Raw genomic sequence first — 21,183 nt, 5'->3', positions numbered from 1 at the left:
TGCTGAGAATGAGTGCAGAGACAAGTTCCATCAATATTAATGAAACTGAAATAGAACTCCAAATGACCATGAGTACAAAATGGCACACAAAGCATTTTCTTTTAAATAGGTTGGAGATTAGATCATAAGACCTTCCCAAAAATGAACAGAATACACACAAGATGTTATTATGGGAAAAACTATAAACAATCACAACATAATTAATATTTCTGTAGTGCTTTTTAAAGATTTATCAGCACGGGCATTTATTATAAAAGGATGGTTCATAGAAGAGATATTTAGGAAAATAAGCAGAGAAGAGTATTTTCTCATGTCCAATGTTCTACAAATATCTTGAAGGGATCTTGTATAACTTCAAGTAGCAGTCTTTGACTCTTTTTTTAAAGCAGTCTGAAAGAGCTAGATACCTCAAATCCTTAATAATATGTTCCACTTCAGGTTTATGTAATGCACAAGAAAATATTGCCCATCTTGAAAACGAATAACCATAATATGTAACTTGACAGTAAAAGCTCTGTGCAGTCAGGAAATAAACTTACCTAAGTTACTTGAGCTGCCCACTCATATTAGACAGCCATGAGTACAGGCCATGGATCTTTTAGAGATTCTCATATTCTTGACATTATAAAGTTCTGTGCCACCAGCTGACAACTGTATTCACTTCTCATCAGATAGCCTATGGTTAGAAACAAAGGGGCACACTTTAAAAACCTGATTTTTAACAAAGACCAACACAAACGTGTAGTTTCTTGGATGATGTCAGGAGCCCTGTAAATTGTGACTGGCATATCAAATGTTGTAGAATCCTTAGCGCAAGAGCAGGGCAAGTGAGTACCTTTCTGATAAAGATTGCTCTTCCCTATGAATGTTCATTGTGACAGGCAAAATTTCAGTGTCATAAAGAGAGATTCAATCTGTTTCACTCACGTAAAAAATTAAACTATTAAAGGTTTTTTCATCTGTCACAAGAATGGCCACGTCTTTCTTCTTATAGCACGTCACTGATGTTATTTCAGTGCCTTCCCACAGCTGATCAGCAGTAGTTCTTCTCCACTTTAGGGTTCTCAATGCACTTGCTGCTGATGCACAAACCTTTCTTTTACATTGTAGTAACGATGTGATGGTCTAAATAAAGCTATTGAGAGGAATAAAAATACTTTGTAAAGCAAAGTCTTGGTTTAAAAGGGAGACTGGGATATAAATATATACATATATATATGCCTTACAAAGTATTGTACTTTGCCTTACAAAGTACATAATTCCAGCATAAAAGATACTGGAATTAGTGCAAAAATAATGTAGATTAGGTTTGGCAGAAAAACAGTTATTTGTGGTAGGCCATATTCCTGTGTTTCTTCATTGGGGCAGAAATTATGTAGTGGCAGCCAGTAGCTAAACCCTGGCAGAAAATCCCTTTCCAGAATTTATTTGGGTTCTGGAATTCTTAGTGAAATCTGTGTCCAAGCAGTCATGCTGTTAAGTCAAGCTTTGGTTGCACCCACAAAAATATTACAATCATGAGGCAATGGAATTTCTATGATCACGTGTTATTTCTTAATATGGTGATAGTAAGCTTTACCACGTGATAAGTAATTTCTTAGTGTTTGGTAATAGGGTTTTATTGTCTTTCCAGAACTCCTCTGCAGAGCTGTTCTCAAGCTTTGGCTGCTCAGCAGGCACTTGTGGCATGCTCAGTCTGTCCTGCTGTGTGCATCCTCCAGAGCAGCAGCTAGCAGGGCAGGACAGCGATGATATGGATGTGACTGTAACTCTCCTTTAGGACAGCAGGGCATGGGATACAGTGGGCAGCTGACTGCTGAGCAGGTTTATATCAGGTGCACTGGCACCTGAGCACTTGTGCCAGATGATGGTGGGTGCAAGGCAGCTGTGACAAGGCACCTTTAGTGATAAGGACTGCCAGGGTCTCTGCAGTTGATGTGGGCTCTTGCGTTATGCTGGCACTACCAATAGTGTGCATATACAGGTTGTTTCCTAAGTTAAAACGTGGCAAATCCCACATATGCAGATGAGAGTACTGCACAGTTGAGAATAGAAAGTTAGGAACGACTTTGTAAGTAAATTATGGGGAAAACATTGGCATGGAGTGAAGCTTTGCTGAGCTTCTAAGCTTTTCCAAATAGAGAGTTATGAAATGACAAAGTAGCTAAAAAGTCCTTTCCTGAACGCACAAGTGAGGCATAATTGCATTGTGACTTTTTCTTATAAATAAAAACACTACCATGAAATTAAAGAAAATTATATATATATGTGATCTGAGATTTAAATTGATTTTATTGGATTTTTGTAATATAGTAGCTGAGGTATGAGGAAGAAATGATTGGATTCTTATTATAACCATAAGAATGCAGTATCAGTAGTATGCTATTAGTGTTTACATGTAAACAGAAGCATTGTATAGAGTAAATCTCCATTGTATTTACAGAGGTCACTGTAATGCTAATGTAGAACAGAACTGTCACCCCACCTTCTCAAAGGGTGCAGTGCTACCCATGACAATGTTTCTGAGTTGGACTGAGATATATACTCATCTGTTCATACTAAACAATATAGCTTCATGAGGCAGAACTAGCTGACTGCAGTTGTAAACTCTTGACATTTTCCTCTGCAATCCCATCTTGAAGGTGTAGTCTGTATCCCTGCTACCCTCTCTCTAGGGCTGATGTGCTTTTGGGCTTTAATCAATAAGCCCAGAGGAACATGTCCCACCCCCTTTTTGTGCACCAAGCTCCACATCCAGCCCTACGTGCAGTTTTTGTGAGCACTCTGGGTGACCTGGTAAAGGCTGCAGATTTTCAAGAGCATAAAGAATTCTTTGCTATTTTGCAAATACTGTCCTAACTATTTCCCACAAGTAACTCTTTTTCTAGGCCTCTAGAAATGTAGATGACTATGATTAATCCCTTTTATCTGAACTTAGCAGGTTATAAAATACTTTACAATCTGAAGTTAAGAGGTAGAATAAATATAATACAGAAAAAATTTTAAAGATTTCCAGAATTGCTACATGATGTCTTTCAATATTTTGTTTGGTTTTCATTTTACAGTCATTTTGCAAATATGTAGTGTATAAAATGTATCATTATCACCTAACTAGCACACTTTATTAGGTATCTCATTTTGTTCTTCCATCAAAATAGAATGTATCTTATGAGGCTAGAATATAACTGCTCAATCTGCATTAGATCCAGAATGAGGTTTGTGGCTTTTTTTTCTGAGATCATGTTTTGAAGTTCAACCATCCAGACAGATCTCTCTATACATTTTTCTGCTGTGTTCAATAAATGGGATAATTCTGTCTATCCTAAGAAGTTACATCACAAACATTTTTGTGCCCTAGAAGAGAAAGATTAATTGTCTTTTAAAGCTAGCAAGTCTACTATTCTTGCATAGGCATTTAATTGCACACAGTTAAAAATCTACATTAAATGCCAAAACTCACATTATTTTGGCTTTTGATGTTGTAACTTCAAACTTGTACCCCACACAAAATGTAGAGTTTAGAGACCTTTATAGAAAAGTAATTTTATTTTCCCTAAGGTTTCTTTCTTGCTGTTGTCTCTAATGCTGCTCAACACTGTCCAAAGATTGCAAAAAACTGATTCAAGAATAAGTCCTCCTGTGGGTTTATTCCTAATCAGCATTCTTGCTGCGTGGGCTGGTTTTGAATTTTTGTTTGCTTTCTTTTATTGAAGTACACAGGTATAGTCCAAACTCAGGTATAGTCCAAATGCAGAGACAGAAGTCTCCCTACTTATAAATTAGAGGATCTTCTTTCATGTTCAATAATAACCTTCAAGGCATGAGAAGCATTTAATACTTATACTCCTTTTTCATAGTTTGTTGTTTAACTATTAAGTCACTTGATTAGTACACAATTCAGTGCTACCATCTACAATGCTAAATAAAGTGAAGTCTACATCTGTTTATTAGACCACTACCATTCCTTTTGTTTTAACAGTTTTTTTTTGGTCATATGGTTTATTTGTGGAAAAAAAGGTCATGCTAGAATGCCTCTTGGAGAGCTAGAAAAACCCTAGTATTGCTCACCTCATGATCAGTCCCAATTTAATTTTTCTCTGTTTTTATTAGTATTAATCATAAAAATATTTTTCTTTTATAGTAGTACTTTTATTTTGCAAAGGTACTGGAATGTTTAAAGTAGACCTGTCATTCTTGAACTGAAATTTTATTAATTCACTGGTAATTTGTCCTACTATAGAACCTCTCTCTTGTTGGCTTTCTCTCTTGTGAGCACATCTCTTTCACTATTCTCACTATGAACATTTCAGTATGCATTATGCTTGTTAGAGACATTGTCTATATTAAAGCTATGAAATTCAGCTGATATTTCCAGAGGTATGATCTAGAAATATTAATAATATGTGGCAGATCAGGCTGTTCTGCACTAGCACTAGATGCTTCTAGACTGAGAGAGTCTGGGATGCCACAGAAAGGGGTGAGAGAGATGTTTTATGCCACCACAGCAGTCCTGACCATCTTTGGAGTTGCACTAACACCATTAACCACTAATCTGTTACCATTAAAACAAGGACAGTTATCAATACAAAAGAATAGAAATGCATAAATATAAAATGCAAAGGGCAGTATGAATAGAAGTGTATAAAGAATGGACTAAGTTCAGATTCTCCATGAAATCAGCCAAATCCACAGCTAGAAGAACAAACACTGTTGAACTCTACCAAATGTAATGTTTAAAAATACTGTATTCAGGAACAGTTCAGCTGTGTGATGACTACCTTTAAACTTCATAGAACTCAATGAAAACCATTTAGTTTAGACCATGCCCTTGAGTTGTGTTTCTTTTTAGTACTGAGTGTATTTATTACTGGGAGTCATCTGGCTCCCTTCAAGTGGCAGGGACCTGGGTAATTCCAAGCTGGAGTGTACAAAAGCAGCTGTGTTCTTCTCACCCCCTGGGCTGCACTGAATATTACCTGGTCACAGCAAGGATCAGGGGCTCTGTCTTTATTCTCTCAGTTCTACAAAACCGCTTATTTTTGCAGTTAATGGTGACTTTGCTGTAAATATATGTTCTGGGCAGCAGAAAGCAAAGACTGTTGGTGGCAGAAACAATAAACTGTTTTATTACTGTCTCTTAAACATTGCTTTTAATCAGGTAGAGTTGCTCCAGGGCTGTTTGGCTTCTGCACATGATCCAGCTGTACAATAAGCTGTATTTGTGCAGTACTTCAGTGTTGGAGAGTTGACATTGAGATGATTGCTTTCTAGATGTTAGTGGTTTTTTCCATTAAACTTATAAAACACATTTTTTTATGTAATATGGTCAAGATTATTATGGTTTAAACTATGTATGCCAGTTTAAAATGAGGTTTTCAGCATTATGACAGATTTGGATAGAAAATTCAGCCAAATAAGGCAAACCTCGACTTTAAAAGCAACTTGAAATCAAAAGCATGTAAGAATGTAAGATGAAGTGTTAGGTGGTCATGAGTCAATTTCTAGCTGAAAGAATCATATGCTTTGAAGTCCTGTATCTGCATTTGGTGAAGTGGCCGTGCTAACAGTAAGTTGGATATAGGAGCTATGGAGGGGGAGAGGGGAGAGGGAAGGGGAGAAGTGGGCCATTTTTACAGTACCTTAAATGAAGAGCATAAATTAAAAACTTACATTCAAACTTGCACATTTTTGTACACACATCGCTGACTGTGGTACCTTATGTAGTCACATTGAAGTACTGCAACAAAAGTAGGCAGGATTTTAATTTCCTTTTCTCTTCCAGTTCAGCTGTTTTCCCCAACAGCTAAAATTATATCTATAGTAGGCTTTATTTTTTGTGTATACACAAACACACACACATACACTCCTTTACTTCATGTATCAGACTGCTTATGCTTTATACCTGTATTGTGCTTACAAATTGGTAAAGTTAAATATTTTTATTTTAAGAAGACAAGATGTTCATCTGCTGAGAGCTATTGTGCCTAGGCTGGACAACAAAATAGTCTGATAAGAGCTTTAGATTGTGGGAAAATTTAATAAGCAGAAAAGCTCTCCAAAAGTAGCCTTTCAGGAAGATTGTGGCCTTATTAATAGAGGTAGGCAAATCCATCCTGTACTGTTTCTGTGAAGAAGTCCTGCAGAACACTGCTTTCAGGACAAGTAAAGAGTCTTGAACTTTAAAAGGGTGGAAAACAATGATGTTTTTATTTTGTTCCTGAAAAGGAAACTAAATTTGATTACTGAAGATTGTCATTTATGTATGTGAAGGGTGCTGGTGCTATGCTGAATTTATAATAATTTCTGTTAATTTCAATTTTACTGAATGTTTGGTGTAGTAATACATTAGCTTTATCCAACAACTAAGTAATTGTATCTGAATCTGAATTAGATATACTTTTTTCCCCTCTTATGTGTATAATGGTAGATTTTAAGACAGTAGAAAGACCACATAAAAACTGTTATTATCACTATACTAATAGAAAAACTGAACAGGTACAGCATTCTCTTCCTCAATATTATTGTTGCAAAAATCTCATGCCACTGAAATGTAAAAGTTGTAACAGACATTTTTTATGTATAATTTCAGATTAGGCTTAGTAAAAGTGTCCTTTCTTTAAAAAAAATCAAAAATATGTTCAATAGTATATTCCTTTTACTGTGGCTAAGATGATATATATCTGATGATACTCTCACCTTGACTCCTTCACTCTGGTGTTTTTCAAGTTTTGAGAATTTTGTCTTACTGCCTTAAAATAGGGCATGCTATAAGAATAGTTTTTACTGCCTTCTCTCCTTCAATTTTCTTAGCAGGCAACACTTGATGGTGCCTGTCTTTAATGGTTCAGAGAAGCAGAGCCTGAGTTAAAGAAAATGTCTAATTTTTTTAAGAGTCCTGATCTCACTTCTGTAACATTTTCTACAATTAATTTTTCATAGATTCTAAATGTTTCATCTGTTCTTCATAACCTCTCTATTTTATTTTATTAATTTGCCATGTAAATGTTATAAATCAATCACAATGTAGTTACAAGAGTCTCCTGACCATATGCCTTTTTATCTAGATAAGCATGCACAAAAATCTAGTGGTGTGCCTCAGTTCCAGTGCTCCTTTGAATCCAAAAAGCATTCTCTGGCTATGGCACGTCTCTGGGCATGGGCTCTTTCACCTTTCCAGTGCTTCCTGCTCTGGTGTGCTTGGGTTGGCAAACAGAGGACCAGGATCTTGGCCTGGAGAGGAGGAGGCTCAGGGGTGACCTCATCACTCTGTACCTCTCCCTGGAAGGAGGCTGTAGCCAGGTAGGGGTCAGCCTTTTCTCCCCGGCACCCAGTGACAGAGGACATGGTCTTCTTCAGCTGTTCCTGGGAAGGTTTAGGCTGGACATGAGAAGAAATTTCTTCACAGCAAGGCCGATTTAACATTGGAATGGGCTGCCCAGGGAGATGGTGGAGTCTCTGTTGCTGGAGGTGTTTAAGGAAAGACTGAACGTGGCACCCAGTGCCACGGTCTGTGAGTGCCATGGTCTGGTTGACAAGGTGGTGTTTGGGCATAGCTTGCACTCCACGATCTCGGAGGTCTTTTCCAGCCTCGTCGATTCTGTGATTAGCGCGGGTGCTCCGCCGTTCCGCGGCAGCCGCTGCTGTTAGCTGGGGCCGTACCGGGGCCGTACCGCGCTGTCACTGCCGGGCCCGGCTCGGGCCGTGCCGTCGCTGCCGGGGCGGGACCGGGGCTTCGCCCCTCCCGCCCGGCGCGACCTTTCCCCCGTGGCGGCGCCGCCTCTTCCGCCGGCGCGTCCGCGTGCGAGGGGCCGCTGGCGCTGTTGCTCCGAGGCGGCTCCGCGCCGAGGTGAGCCGGGACCGCGACCACGGCCGGGACCGCCCGCCTGCCCGGCCGCAGGAGCCGCGCACGGGCCCCGGCCGCCGCTGCCGCCGCCGCGCGGGGGCCTCTCCTCGGCTTCCTGGAGGCGGAGGCCTGGCTGGGCCGCTGCGCCGCGCCGGGAGGGGACGGGGCGTGGAGGGGGCGCGGGGGTGTCGCGGGGAGCTCAGTGTGCCCTCCTCTTGCTTGCAGATGCCCCCGAAAAAGGGAGGCGACGGGGTTAAGTCGCACCCGATTATCGGAAGGTTCGGGACGTCCCTGAAGATCGGCATCGTCGGGCTGCCGAACGTGGGGTAGGTGCTGGGGGCCGGGCGGGGAGGCTGCCCGGTGTTCCCGCGGGTGCCCTGCGCAGGGTGGGCGCGGACAGGTGCGGACCGGAGCTGGGGGACACGAGTCTCACTGCTCTGTGATGCGCTTCCATCTTTAGCTGGAAGTACTTGCAGCTGGAGCGACGCAAAACTGGCAGCGATAGGCAGGTGTGTACGAGTCTGGACAGGATAATAGGCAAGGGTTCAAAGAAAGGAAAAGTCTTAGTAATTGCTGAGTTTCATAAAACCCTGTGTCTTTTGTCTTTTCTGTTTTCTTACTTCCACTGTTGTGTATGCGTAATGCATGTTTTCGTGCAAATACTTAGGCAAACGTGCGCAACAAATTCCTTTTATGTTTTGGGATGATGTACAACAAGGGGTTAATTATTCCATGTCATTAGCAGTGAAGAAGACTTTCTTTCTTGAAACTTCTTCAGAGAAGAAGTCTTCTCAGTGAGACAGGCCTAAGTGACAGTTTGGAAGAGATGCTGGAATGTTAATAATTGATTTCTGTCATGCTTCTCATCTGTAGTTGTTGTGGCTCCTCATAGGAGTTCTACTTGAAAAGGAGAATGAATTGATTACCTGGAGGATATACATGTGAAACTTTTTGGTATTAATTTCTCTATCCTGTTTGCTAAGAGAAGGTCTCAGCATTCTCAATCTTTAACAAATTAGGTTGTGTGCATGTCTTAAAGCTGGAAGCACTGCTGTCTTATGTTTTCATTATAATTTATTTTATTTTTCAGGGTGTAGCTAAGATGTGCTCCATAAAGGAAATAATTAGCTGTAGCATTGTACTGCATGTCAATGGGGATAAATAGCATTTTCAATTATGTTATGACGTAACTTTCAAAGAAAATTGTTAGTGACTTTTGAGCTTGTTGGCTGTATGCAGAGCAGCTCTGAAAATCATAACAACCTGAATATTTATTGTAGAAAATTTGGGAGTTAATAAATCAAGAATTGCTCTTTCAGCTTAATAAATGCCAGCTAACAAAGTAATCTGTTACTTGGCTTAAGGGAAAGTGTTCTTTTTTTCCCCTGGTAGAGTAGACTTGTTGCTACTGATACTTAACAAGGATGAAAATAGTTTGGTAAGGTATAACTTTATCTTCATATGCACCAAAGATTATTGGTAACTGATTAACTGATGTGGTTTGCTTTTTGTGCCACTTGTTTTCTCTTTTCATTGTTGACTTTTATTGCTAAGATACTGAAATTGTGTCACAATGTAAATAAATCTTAAGGAACAATATACACCTGTGGAAAGGGTGAGTCATGGCAAAACTAGTTAAAAGAAAAGTTTCAAGCATCCATACTGGTGTCTCGCTGTACTTGAAGAAAATGAGAAATAGCCAGTAGGGCTGTGCCTTGCTTTTGACTTCTTTTTTGCTAACGTGTGTGCAATATACATACTTAGGGGAGTTTTAAAGGGTAGAGAGGAGAGGTAAGCATCACTGGGTTTCAGTGGGGCATTCCAGATGTGTGTGCTTTCTGCTAGAATCGGGGGAATGTCACTGCTGTTGAAGTAAATGGAAAGCTCAGTATTGCTTTGGGTTAAAATGGGGTTTAATCCAGTACTTTTAAATGCTTCTAAATTGAGCTACTTTAAGAATGTTTGTATGTCATTTATAGGAAATCAACGTTTTTCAACGTGTTAACAAAGAGTCAAGCGGCAGCCGAAAATTTTCCTTTCTGTACTATTGATCCGAATGAGAGTCGAGTGCCTGTGCCAGATGACAGATTTGACTTCCTATGCCAGTATCACAAACCTCCAAGGTAATTCTTAATATTTTTCTGCAGTTAGGCAGCTGAAGTAGTATTACTGAACCAAAACTTTTCATGAAAGTTTAATGCAACTATAATGTCTGGAAGTTTGTTACTGACATCGTTTTAGAATGTGAAATTATATGTCTACCTGGATTTTACCTTTCCCACACCCCTGATAAGACCTTTATTTTATAAGAATGGTAAATGTAGGAGCTCTCAGTCATTGCTCAGCACATTTGGTGCTAGTTGTTCCTGTCTTTGAAGGTGGTTGCTCCCAGGTGCCATGGAGGATCTTCTGAAGAGATTTGTAAAATAAACAGTAGTGGACATACTTAACTTGTCATAAGGTTGCTCATTTGAAAGATTTCCACCCTATACTTTGAAACATTCAGAATATTGTATGTGCTCTATGAAGCTAAACAAATATCTCTCATTATCCCTGCATCCTCAGTTATTTGGCAATAAGTTTTGTGGGCAGTCATTTTTTGTCCCCGATTTTCTCTCCTTTCTCTCGGCTCTGCTACTTGTACCTTTGTCCTGATTCTTTCATTATTCCAGGAGTGTGTTAATTTTGTCACATCATTTTTTGGTTCTTTTGCTATTGACTGTAAACTGCTGTGTATGTTCAATGTGGGAACTTCTTTTTTTTGCTTGAACAGCAAAATTTGAGGTGCTTTCAGAAAACAGGAACTTAAATAGGGACTTGTGACTCATTAATTTTAGTTTGCAGTTACTTGCAGAGGTATCCTGAATCAAGTGAGAGTACATAAATCATGGGGCAAACTAGCATGCACTCATGTGCTTTTTTCCAACTCTTGGGCCTCAGTTTTAGAGCCAGATCTCATCCACATTTAAAAAAGATTGATTAGTTGCTAACCAAAAATCCATTTTCTGACTTAATTGTCAGATCTAGGCAAGCTGTTTCTGTTTGTAACTATTGTGCAGTTTTTAAATACTGCATTAATATGAAGCTGTTTGTTTAGGTGGATTGTTATAACGTTATTTTGTTTTTCCTGCTCAAGTCAGTATTAAGCATGATGGTTACTGCATGGATCTTAAAACTGCTGAATTAGAGACAGAGCTTTCAGGCTGTTGACTGTGCAGAGGTAATGACACAGATTTTAAGTTTTGTTGCCAGTTTTCTTCTAACTTGTACTATTAGTGTTGCTTTGGCCATGTCAGTAATCCCTTTTTATTCTCTCTTAGCTATGAAGGGCTACTCCCATATTAATACCTGAAGTGACACGGAGATTATTACCTTTTCCCTCACCCTGCCTTTGGCCATCTATCTTCTCAGGGAGTGCTAAGATTGTAAATACTTGTATGTATGTTCTCTGACTCACAAATTCTCCTTCCCTCTCTCCTAACTCATCGCTCTAAAGTATTAATGAAAATAGTATATTTTCTGTCTTTACTCTGTAAATATACTGAGTTTGATAACAAGCTGGATAATCAGCTTTTATTTGAATGATCTTTTGACTTTCTACAGACATTTGTTACTTAATGGATGTGGGCATTAGTGGATAGTTATATCTCCTGAGTTCACTTATGCTGCTTATATGATTTTTGTATTTCGCTGTAACAGTAATAAAGCAGAGATAATTAGTGGTAGTCCAGTAGGACACTAGACTGAGGTAACTTACTGGGCTCTTTGTGCTTGTTTGCCTCAGACTAACTCAGGAAAAGAAGGCTGTAGTCACAAAGATAGGCTACTGAATTGTAATTTAAATGTCTTAATTTCTCTGTATAGTCTTGATTTTGTTCTTCATCTTTATGTAATACATTCTGTGGTAATTTTCTACTTGTTTGGATTAGTAGATGTAATCCATCTGTGCACACACAATGTTTATAAACAGTGAATTCTCTTTAAATTGGACTCTTGTCTAGCCTCAAGATTTTGTCTTTCAAAATCTAAAGCATTTGGGTTTTTATTTCCCATATGTTACACTTAGTCTTCACAGAAGTGCAGTCATTGTTGGGAGATGGGGAAAAGAAAAAAGGGGTGACTTTGTCTTAACTGAAATAGTGTGTGACAGGACAGAGTGATCTTGCCCTGGTGCCTGCAGGGAGCCAGGAGAGGGGAGAGGGGCAGGGCTGGGCTGGCAGCTGCTGTCTGTGCCTCTGAGCTGGGCCTGCTCTGCTGCAGCCACGGTGACTCTGTTGCCTGGGGCCCGGCTGCCATTGGAGGAGCAGTTGGCATCTTCAGGTACTGTTTGCTGCTTGGAGATCCATTCCTGTCTCCAAAAGGGAAGAGAGGAACGGATCAGCTTCATTGGGGCTGCTGTGCTGTCACTTGTTAGCCCATGCTGAAAGCTGACTGGTATTAATTGGAAGTGTAAATGTTTGTAAGTGAAATCACATAGGCAAAAATTGAGAGACAATTATCTACAGGTAAATCTGTATTTAATAGATTAAGGTACACTGGCAGAACTTGTAAAGTATGCTTTTTTTCTTTCTGCAGCAGTGGGATGTATGTGACTATTGACAGTAAATAAGCTGAATGATATAGACTGTACACAGAAGGTGGGCTCTAAGAACTTACAGTAAAAACTGCTATGTTGCTGCCAAATGATATAGATGATTTCTTTGAGCTTCAGTGTTACTACTGTGTGCTTTTTGGTGTGAACGAAACTGCGGATACTAAAAAAAAGAAACCTTAATATATTAAACACAATTCTGAATGCTCGTGATTTGAAGGCATTTGTTTATATTATGTTACTAACTTAATGTATGTATTTAAACTACTTATTTGTTTGTTACGAATTTCCTACAATATTCAGTGAAAACTCATTTGTTACATTGTGCCCATCTGTAGCTTTCTCAGAAAGGAGATGGTTGATTTTGAATTTTGTTGTCCTCCTACCTCTGTTACTGCAGTACAGATACAGTCAAGCAAGGTTTTACAGACTAAAGATTGGATTAGTTCCAGTTTTGTAACTGGAAAGAGAGTGTTTTCTGTAGACTGATTGACTTCAGCAGGAACTAAAGCAGAAAGGTGTTTTTCCCCCCACCTATCTATGAATACTAAGTAGGTAGCAGAGGATGAGGTCTGCTAATTCTGTAATGGAACAAAGATGTTTTTCATCTCAACAAGTAGCTCCTGACATGAAAATAATGACATGGAAGCCAGAAAGAGTTGCTCTGTTAACTGCAATTAATATTTTATGGGACACTGTGTATTTAGGAGTGATGAGTATCTCACACAAAAAAAGAACTGTGTGCATAGTGCATCTGAAGAAATTTTAGTAACTTAATAAAAGCTTTAATGGAGCTATTTTCTTCATTATAATGTTTTTTGGTTTTTTTTTTTTTTTTTTTGTTTTAAATTTAATTAAATTGCTGCTTTATCACCTTAAACTTAGAACTACTTTTTTTAAATGTAAGCATGTCAAACTCATGTAATTTGACCAGTGATTTGTGTCCCAGCTCACAAATAGCTTGAAAGCCTCTGGGTGTATGTGACCACCACTCTTAGGCCATAGGTCCCCCAGCCTGTTGCCGCAGTTGTGATGTGCTGTGCCTGACGAGGAGATGTGCCTCAAGTGACACTGGAGTCCAGCCTCAAAATGATTTTCATCGAGGTGGAAGAGGAAACTGCAGTTTCCTCCTTATTTAATTTATTTTGTGCCCCAGTAATCTCCTCACTGCAATTACTTGCATTTTTTCTACTTTAAGTTACATGACTAACTAAAAGAAGTACTCAGGAAGAGGCACTGTGAGCCTAAGGTAATTAACTACAGCCTAACTGTAAGTAATTACACCCAATGACTGCTTTGGCTGATAGGAATCAGCCTGTCTGAAAATCTTAATGAAAAGGTCATTTTGAAGTCTTATGTTTCTGCTTCCTCCCTTGCTTTAAATCAAATGAGATTATAAGCAGGAGTGAGTTGAGAGAAGGGATGAATCAAACTGCTTAAAAAGTTGTCAGTATTTGTCTCATTCCCGGTTTGCACCTGTGAGTTGCCTTGCACACGTGTTCCCAAACACAAAGTTTATTGCATCCACAAATGTTTCTCTTCTATGTAGCCTATTTGTAGTCTGTCTTGGATGTCCTTTTCAAACTTCAATTTTAAAGCAATTTTGGTTATCTCAAAGGAGGATAATATCTAAGTTTTAACTAGGTATTATATATATAGGTATTTTATATATATATTATATATACCCCTCTTAAATTCCACCTCTGTCCATTATACTTCAGGATCTCTTCTTATCAGCAGATTGCTTTGATTTGTTCTATTGCATTGCAGATTGATAAAATGCATTCATTTAGCTCTTTACTGCCCAAGTGATGGTTACTGAACTAAATCTGAGTAAATCCCATCGCTGTCTAGATCAGAAAAGTCTTCTGCAATATTAAATGAAAGTTCCCTTCAGCTAATTGTAGGATAGCATACTCAGATACATGATAAAAGTTTAAAAGTCAAAATTATGTAAACAGTTGCTGGAAAGCATTTTGTAGAAGCCAGCTCAGCAGAGGGAGTTTGAGAGACATCCTGTGGGACTTGGGCTGTGTTTAAGAAGACCATTTATGTAAACGGAAATCACCTGTAGTTTCAAAGTGAGAGATCAATAACTTAGCAGGCTGGGACTCTTAACATATCAGCATCTGTAAAAGAATCCCATTTTTTAATGAAAATTGTTGGCAATTGGTAACTATATCCTGTTGTTAATGTTCTTTTTCCTTAGGTGTTACTGACTTTGCCTGCTCTTCAGTTTGTTCTGAGCTGTGTAAATCAGCTGGGCTGTGATGTGTGTACTGGCATTGCTTGTTTGTCAGCAATGAATGACAAGTCTTAAGTAATGACTTGAGCCATTTTTTCTGCCTGATGAGAGTAGGCAAAATGTAATTAGTTGTATTTTGTTGGTGTAATAACTTACAGAATAGTTTGAGAATGCAGGTGTTTGGCATGTCTAGGACACAGAGCATGTGTTGTTATCCACATTGAGTCTCTCTTACCTTCTTATAATTCATATAAGCACGATTTAATTAGCAGATTTTTCACTTCTGGTTTATGTGCCATTAGGTTCAAGTCTTGTTTGTCAGTACCATGGATAAAATGCTATTAATGAAATCATTATTCTTAGAAATGACCGTGGTTCGTCTGCAGTACCTCATTCTTTGGAAACGGATTCCTTTAACTGCCCAGTTGTGCTTACATTGATCAAAACTGCTTGCAAGATTGATTTTGGGAGCTGTAACAGTCTCTTGGAAGAGGGAGTTCCAAACTGTTCTGTTTGGAAATGAGCCAAAAATAGTGGTGAGGACAGACAGAGAGTTGAATGGCTCTCAAAGAGATTGCCACAATATGCATGTTCTCTTTCTGTCTTGCTGCTTTTACTTCAGGTCATTTGTGAATGGTAACAGATGACTCTTACTTAAGTTGTATGAATTTTCAGGAAGGAAGAATTTCTCTTTTCTGCAAAATATGTAACCCTATGGATGCATAAGCCTTTTATTCCTGAAAAAGCCCTAACTACAAGGCTGCAAAACTGTACTTTCTCTGGCCCAGTGAGTCTTGTGCTCTTTACTGTGTGGTTGCTCATACAGTGAAGCTGGTACACTAACATGAACTCAATGCTAATGCTTTTTCAAGTGTGGTAAAAAATCCCTGCTCAAGAATTAAACCTGTGGTTAAAATATAGAGATACTTCTGGATTTGGTGTACTGTTTCATGTTATAAATCCTTGTGACGTGCTTTATGGTAGATTGGTGTAGCACTGATTTGTACAAATGATCAGTTGATGCCACCTGTTCCTGATGATCATTTGAGGCTCAGTGACATTATGCTAATGCTGACTAATGAATCTTAAGAAATTGAAATGAATATGTTTAGAGGAGGAGGAAAAAAAAGCAAAATGCAGTTAAGTCTTCAATAAGCCATATTCAATATATACGGTACTTTCCCCTCATTCTGTGCAGTGTTCTCTGTTTATTTAGTTTCATAATGTTGGCTCTTTGTCCTTCAGAGTAAAGACAAGTGTGACTACCTTGTGCCTTTTTCTGTTTTTCTGTGAGTCCATCTTTGTACGATGAAACAGATTTAGACCCGGAAGGTGTCTAACAGCGGGAATAGTTTTAATTTGCTTGGAATGTGAACTTTGTGGTACCCGAAGTGAAGGTGAGAAAGCGCCCTGGAAACCCACACACTTCAAAGGTCTCTTGCTTGTGTTACTCAGCTGTGAAAGAAATGTGCTGGGTTTTTTTTTCCATTGTGTAGCAAATGAGGTTGATTCTGGTGATAGAGTGGCCATCTGCATATGAAGGTCTCTGTCTTGCCCTAATGTGGCATCTTTGTAGTGAAAGTGTGAATTGTTCTGATGGCTGGCCAGGAAGTTAATCCCACCAGAAAGGTGAGAGGGGAGCATAGAACACTTCTTACACCACCTTTGTTTTTCTTAAAACACAGTTTAAAATGACAATGGAGAAGTGCTTTAAAAAGAGTCTTTTTCTGTCTTGCTGCTGAGTAGTTAAATGTCAAAAAGCAAAGACTGGGAAGTTGCCTGCAGTTACTTCTGAAGTGTGTTAGTTCTTGTATCAGGCAAAAGGAGTTACTGGGTTAATGCATTCATATTTACTGACTTCTGTCTTCAGAATGTAAATTATTCTTCCTAGTGTCTTAAATGAGGATTTGTTCTGAACTTGTGTACTGGTAGTTAAAAAAATGTAGTGGGGCAAAAAAGTGAAATTTGTAAAATTGGTTTACTTCATAGTGTACTTACATTCGTGTACTTTTGACTGCATTCCACAGCGTTAACTCGCAGCACACAATATCTGTCTTCCCAAGGATGGGCCCTTCTTTTCATGGGCCTAGTGAAGTTAAAAGTTACTGCTGTGTTACCTGAATGCAAGTAACACACTGTATTGTGTTACATAATTGTTTTTTTTCTAAGTACATCACAGATATTAATTACATGGAGCATGTCACTAAGTTCCTACGGTATTATATCTACAGGCTTAGTGACTTTGAACTTCACCTTAGTAAACAAAGAGATTTTGTCCAGATCTTGTATTGTGAAATTATTGTACTTGAAATAAGTAATTTTTCTTTGGAAGTGTTAGAGCAAGGTTGAAAACAAAACTTTAGGTCACCACTCTTCCAGCAATAATTGATGTTCTGTATTCAAACAGAGTCTAGTGTATCATATCTCCCCAAAGAGAGTTAATTTGAAGTGAGGAAGCACATCTGCTGATTTTTTTGCAGTCAAATGAAAGTGGGGTAGCACCAAAGGAAAAAAAGTTGGAATTGTGTTTTGTTCTACCTTAATCAGTTGCTCAGAGCAGAGACAAAGATCCACAGATTTCTGTAACTACATTTTTTTCTGTCTGGGCTGTATCTACCATACCAGGCACTGTGATGAAACAGGTGACTTTCCTGCTAGTGGAGTTTGCTGCTGTTACAGATTTGACGTAATCATGTTGTCAATATTCAGTATTATTTATCAGCAAGTTGTCACACTAATAAAAATAAAGCTTAGTTTGGCTGTGGACCATAAAGATTTCAGAAGTGTAATACTGCCTAGGAGATTACTGGCTAGGTTATCCCTAGCCCTCATTCCCACCTTTGTGGTTGATTCTGTCTGTGGGCAGCACTGCAAAGGTTGGGCTTTGGAAAAGGCATCTTAAGGTGAACCACAGAATTTATATCTTTGGATTTGAATGTCCTGTTGAGAACACTCACCACAGAACAGGGGGAGTGCTTTCCAGCTCAGCTCTTTTCAGCCGTGCTGCCTTGGGGTGGTCACACTCCACTCCTTGGGGCTGTATGGAAGCTGTGGGTTTGGGATTTGCTGCTGTACTTAGTGCCAGTAAAATGGTGAGCTGCTGTATTAGTCCTAGCATAGTGCTCATGAAGTATGATGGTGATGAGGTGTTTGATAGGAATGAACTACTCTCCCACCTATTTATTTTGGAGCCATCAAGCTGGAGGTTTTGAGACTGGTGTGTGCAGTTTCTGGTCTTTGGCAAGTGGGGGATTTGCAGCATTTCACTGTGGTTCTGTCTCTGCCACTGTTCATGATGATGGTGTTAGTTGCATAGAGCATATGAAGGTTCTTTTAGTCAACACCTTATCACAAAGTTTTAGTGGTTTCTTGGGTTTTTTTTCTGATTCAGCTCGATTTTGAGAAGTAATTTGGTTTAGAGTGTACATGTAAAGTTTAATGCCCATTATGTTATTTGTTCGTTTTTTAACAAGTTGAGAATTTGTGGAGGATAGAAGGTTTGCAGTTTGTAAGTTTCTTGTAGCTTTAAAAGCTTCTTTCTGTTTTTTGTCAGCTAATTTGAACTTAATGACTATTCTGTTGTTGCTGTATAAAATATCATGTGAACATGTCTGCTTAACCCTTTGCTGTTCACTATGGTGGAAAACATCACAACTGTTTATATTCTAATACTGTCTTATCTGTTTTTTTTTTTCCAAATTGTTTGCATTACCCTGGTCACTACTAATTATAATCAGCACTGTATTAAAAAAAATGCTCTTCTGAGAAGGTTGCATAACCTGCTGAACTAAATGGTAACCTTGGAGGTGTGCAATAGCAGAGTGCAATGGCCTTTTGTGTTTACCCCTTTGGTCCTGTGAAAACTGTGCATTGCACATGGTATATTTATGCCACAGCCTTCCAGGCCTGCTTGATTATTGTGTAGTTGTCTGTATGATTCCACACTCCAAAACTAGTTTACTTCATTTTACATAAATATTTACAGAGAACTTAGAGAATGGAAGTTTTACATGGGATGGGGGGAATTTTGTCTTGTGTGTTCCACACTGTGATGTTTAACTTGTTTCAGCAAAGAAGTGTTGGATTTTCATGTTCTGAATTTATTTTTGTGACAAAAATATTGGCTAATATGCTTTAGTAATGAAACTTCTAACTTCTATATTTCAGCAAAATTCCAGCATTTCTGAATGTGGTGGATATTGCTGGCCTGGTGAAGGGAGCCCACACTGGACAAGGCTTAGGAAATTCCTTCTTGTCTCACATTAACGCCTGTGATGGGATCTTTCATCTGATGCGTACGTAAATTTACTTACCTGTTTTCCGTAGCTAAGGACAGCATTGTTGTACTGTAATTAATAACTGTGGAGCAAATATCCATTACAATTCAACTTCTGCCATTCAATTCAAAGTCATCAGTTTTTTCCAGCCAAGACAGTCCTCATCCTCTGCTGTGTAACAGGTATGACTTTCTTCATTAGCCTTGTACTGAAGACCTAAAAAACAGCTGGGTTTTTGGAAATCTGCAGTAATGATGTTTCATTTTCTTCTGCTGGCAGTGCATGGCAGTTTGTCTAATTTCATGAAGAAGGAAATGTGGAATGTGTTAATAATAAAAGACAGAGATGGAAGTAGAAATCTGCTGCTTTTGTAAATCCTTAAACTTTGCAGATCCTGAGAGCATGAAGTTTCTTTGTTGCCTTTTGCCAGGGTGTGGTCCAAGTTCCGGATGAACTGTGTATCTTTGGCAACCAGTGCCCTGAAACCAAGTGTCAGTTCTCAGCCTCGTGGGTGGACACTGTGAACACTGAATCTCTGCAGTCACAGTAGAAAGTGACTTAAGGAGAACCCAGGCAGGCTGCTCCTGTTCAAGAGTAGTAGGCAGGGGACTGGAGGGTGAGACTTGTATGCCAGCAAGCTGGAAAGGAGGTGTTGGTGAAGGTGAAGAGAAAATAAGAATTATAAAATGTTGGTAGGAAGAGCTGTAATGGGAAGTGATCTGGGGATTGTGCATTTTCAAAGCATGAAAAATTTAGTGTTTGGTTTCATTTTGATTTGATCTGGAACACATTTTCACCTTTGAGCACTGAAGGTGTTGCTCCCTGTCTTTGTGCTGTTGTGATGCACACTACTACTGCCTGTGGTGATGGCCAGCATGGGAAGCAGAGTCCTTCAGAGAAGTGGTCTTTTTCTTTTTCATGGATGCCAGGCAGGAAGTCAGATGCAGGTCATTGTGGATTTGTGCTGTAGACTTTAAGCTCTGCATGCCTGAATATGTTGAAGAAAGGTTTGTTAGGCTCTGACTTAGCTTGGTTCAGTTGGTAATTTTGCAGAAAGCAGTTTGAGAATTACCCAAGATGCATTAATTAAGGTAACAATAGGTAAGCAAGTGGCTTGATAGGAATGGAGTGTAGTATGGTGACACAAACTTTGGGCAGCTCAGCAAAGGTATTTTATAGTTCTAGGCTGAAGGGTTTGGTCCTGTTTTCTTTATTTATTGATGATGGGTTAAACTGCATTTTCTTTAGGACAGAAGGTATATTTGTTGTTTTTTTAGCTGCCATAACAGAATACACTGTTGTTACCTCTTTGTGTTTTGAGGTGTTTTTTGGAGAGGGCTGTTGCCTGTCAGTTGATCCATCACAAGGTACACAGTTGAGCTCTTACATGGCATAGAGCTGAGAAGAAATTCTGTTTCCACCTAGCTAATTCTCTACTTTCTTTATTTAAAAAGATACAATATCTTCATCTTGAAATGCCTGTGAGTGTTCAGCCTTCAAATTTCCATATCCTTGTTAGACAGTTACTTTTCTTAAAATATATGGTTTTCATTAAATCATTAAAAACATTGTTTATGTGTCTAAGGTATATTTAATGTATCCAAAGAAACAGGCAACACATGGCAACCACACGTGGTAGGGTAACAGGACAAGTAAAAGGAGAGGTAAATTTGTGTTGAACACCACTGTATTTTGTACATGATTAGTGACAGTACAAAGTAGATTCTCTTAGCTCAGCAAACAAGAGAATTAAGTTTCCTCCTGCAGAATAGAGCAATCCATTATTGGGTTTTGATACTTTCTGTAGATATTTTTTTTCCTGTAAAAGTGCACAAACTGAAAATGCTTTACTGATATTTATACTAAACCAGTTGGTCTCCATATTTAAAAATAAAAATTTCAGATGTTATCCGATTTTCTTAGGGGTAGGTGTATAATTTACTTTTGGTCATACCCAATTCTGAAAACCTAAGATATACTTGGCTGAATGAATGGGGGATTTAATTTTGAAATGCTTGTCTGTCCTGGATAGTGGTGTTTGCAGTCCCACACTAAGCTGACATGGGCTTTGAGGTACAGCTTTGTACATCTTCCAAGTTTCATGGTTTAATTTGGAACATGTCTGGAAGCTCTGTTCTCCATGTTTCAGGTGTACTGCATTTTGACTGGTGCAGCAGTGTTTTGTGTGATGACAGAAGGCAGGCTGTTTGAAGGTTATCATAGCCCT

General features: G+C 38.9%; 1 protein-coding gene across 1 annotated transcript in view; it reads left to right on the top strand.

The window, feature by feature from the left end:
* The first annotated feature begins 7,768 nt into the window (after positions 1 to 7,768).
* OLA1 (Obg like ATPase 1) overlaps positions 7,769 to 21,183 on the top strand; it is a 92,858-nt gene continuing 79,443 nt past the window's right edge. Inside the window, exons 1-4 of the mRNA XM_063162163.1 lie at positions 7,769 to 7,846; positions 8,069 to 8,169; positions 9,823 to 9,966; positions 18,847 to 18,974. Coding sequence (XP_063018233.1) covers positions 8,069 to 8,169; positions 9,823 to 9,966; positions 18,847 to 18,974 — 373 coding nt within the window. The 5' untranslated portion in view covers positions 7,769 to 7,846. The remainder of the gene's footprint in view (positions 7,847 to 8,068; positions 8,170 to 9,822; positions 9,967 to 18,846; positions 18,975 to 21,183) is intronic.

This window comes from Melospiza melodia, chromosome 8 (assembly GCF_035770615.1).
Source record: "Melospiza melodia melodia isolate bMelMel2 chromosome 8, bMelMel2.pri, whole genome shotgun sequence".
Classification (NCBI taxonomy): Eukaryota; Metazoa; Chordata; class Aves; order Passeriformes; family Passerellidae; genus Melospiza; species Melospiza melodia.
The sequence above is the reverse complement of the archived record's forward strand: the minus strand, read 5'-3'. Positions and strand labels throughout refer to the sequence as shown.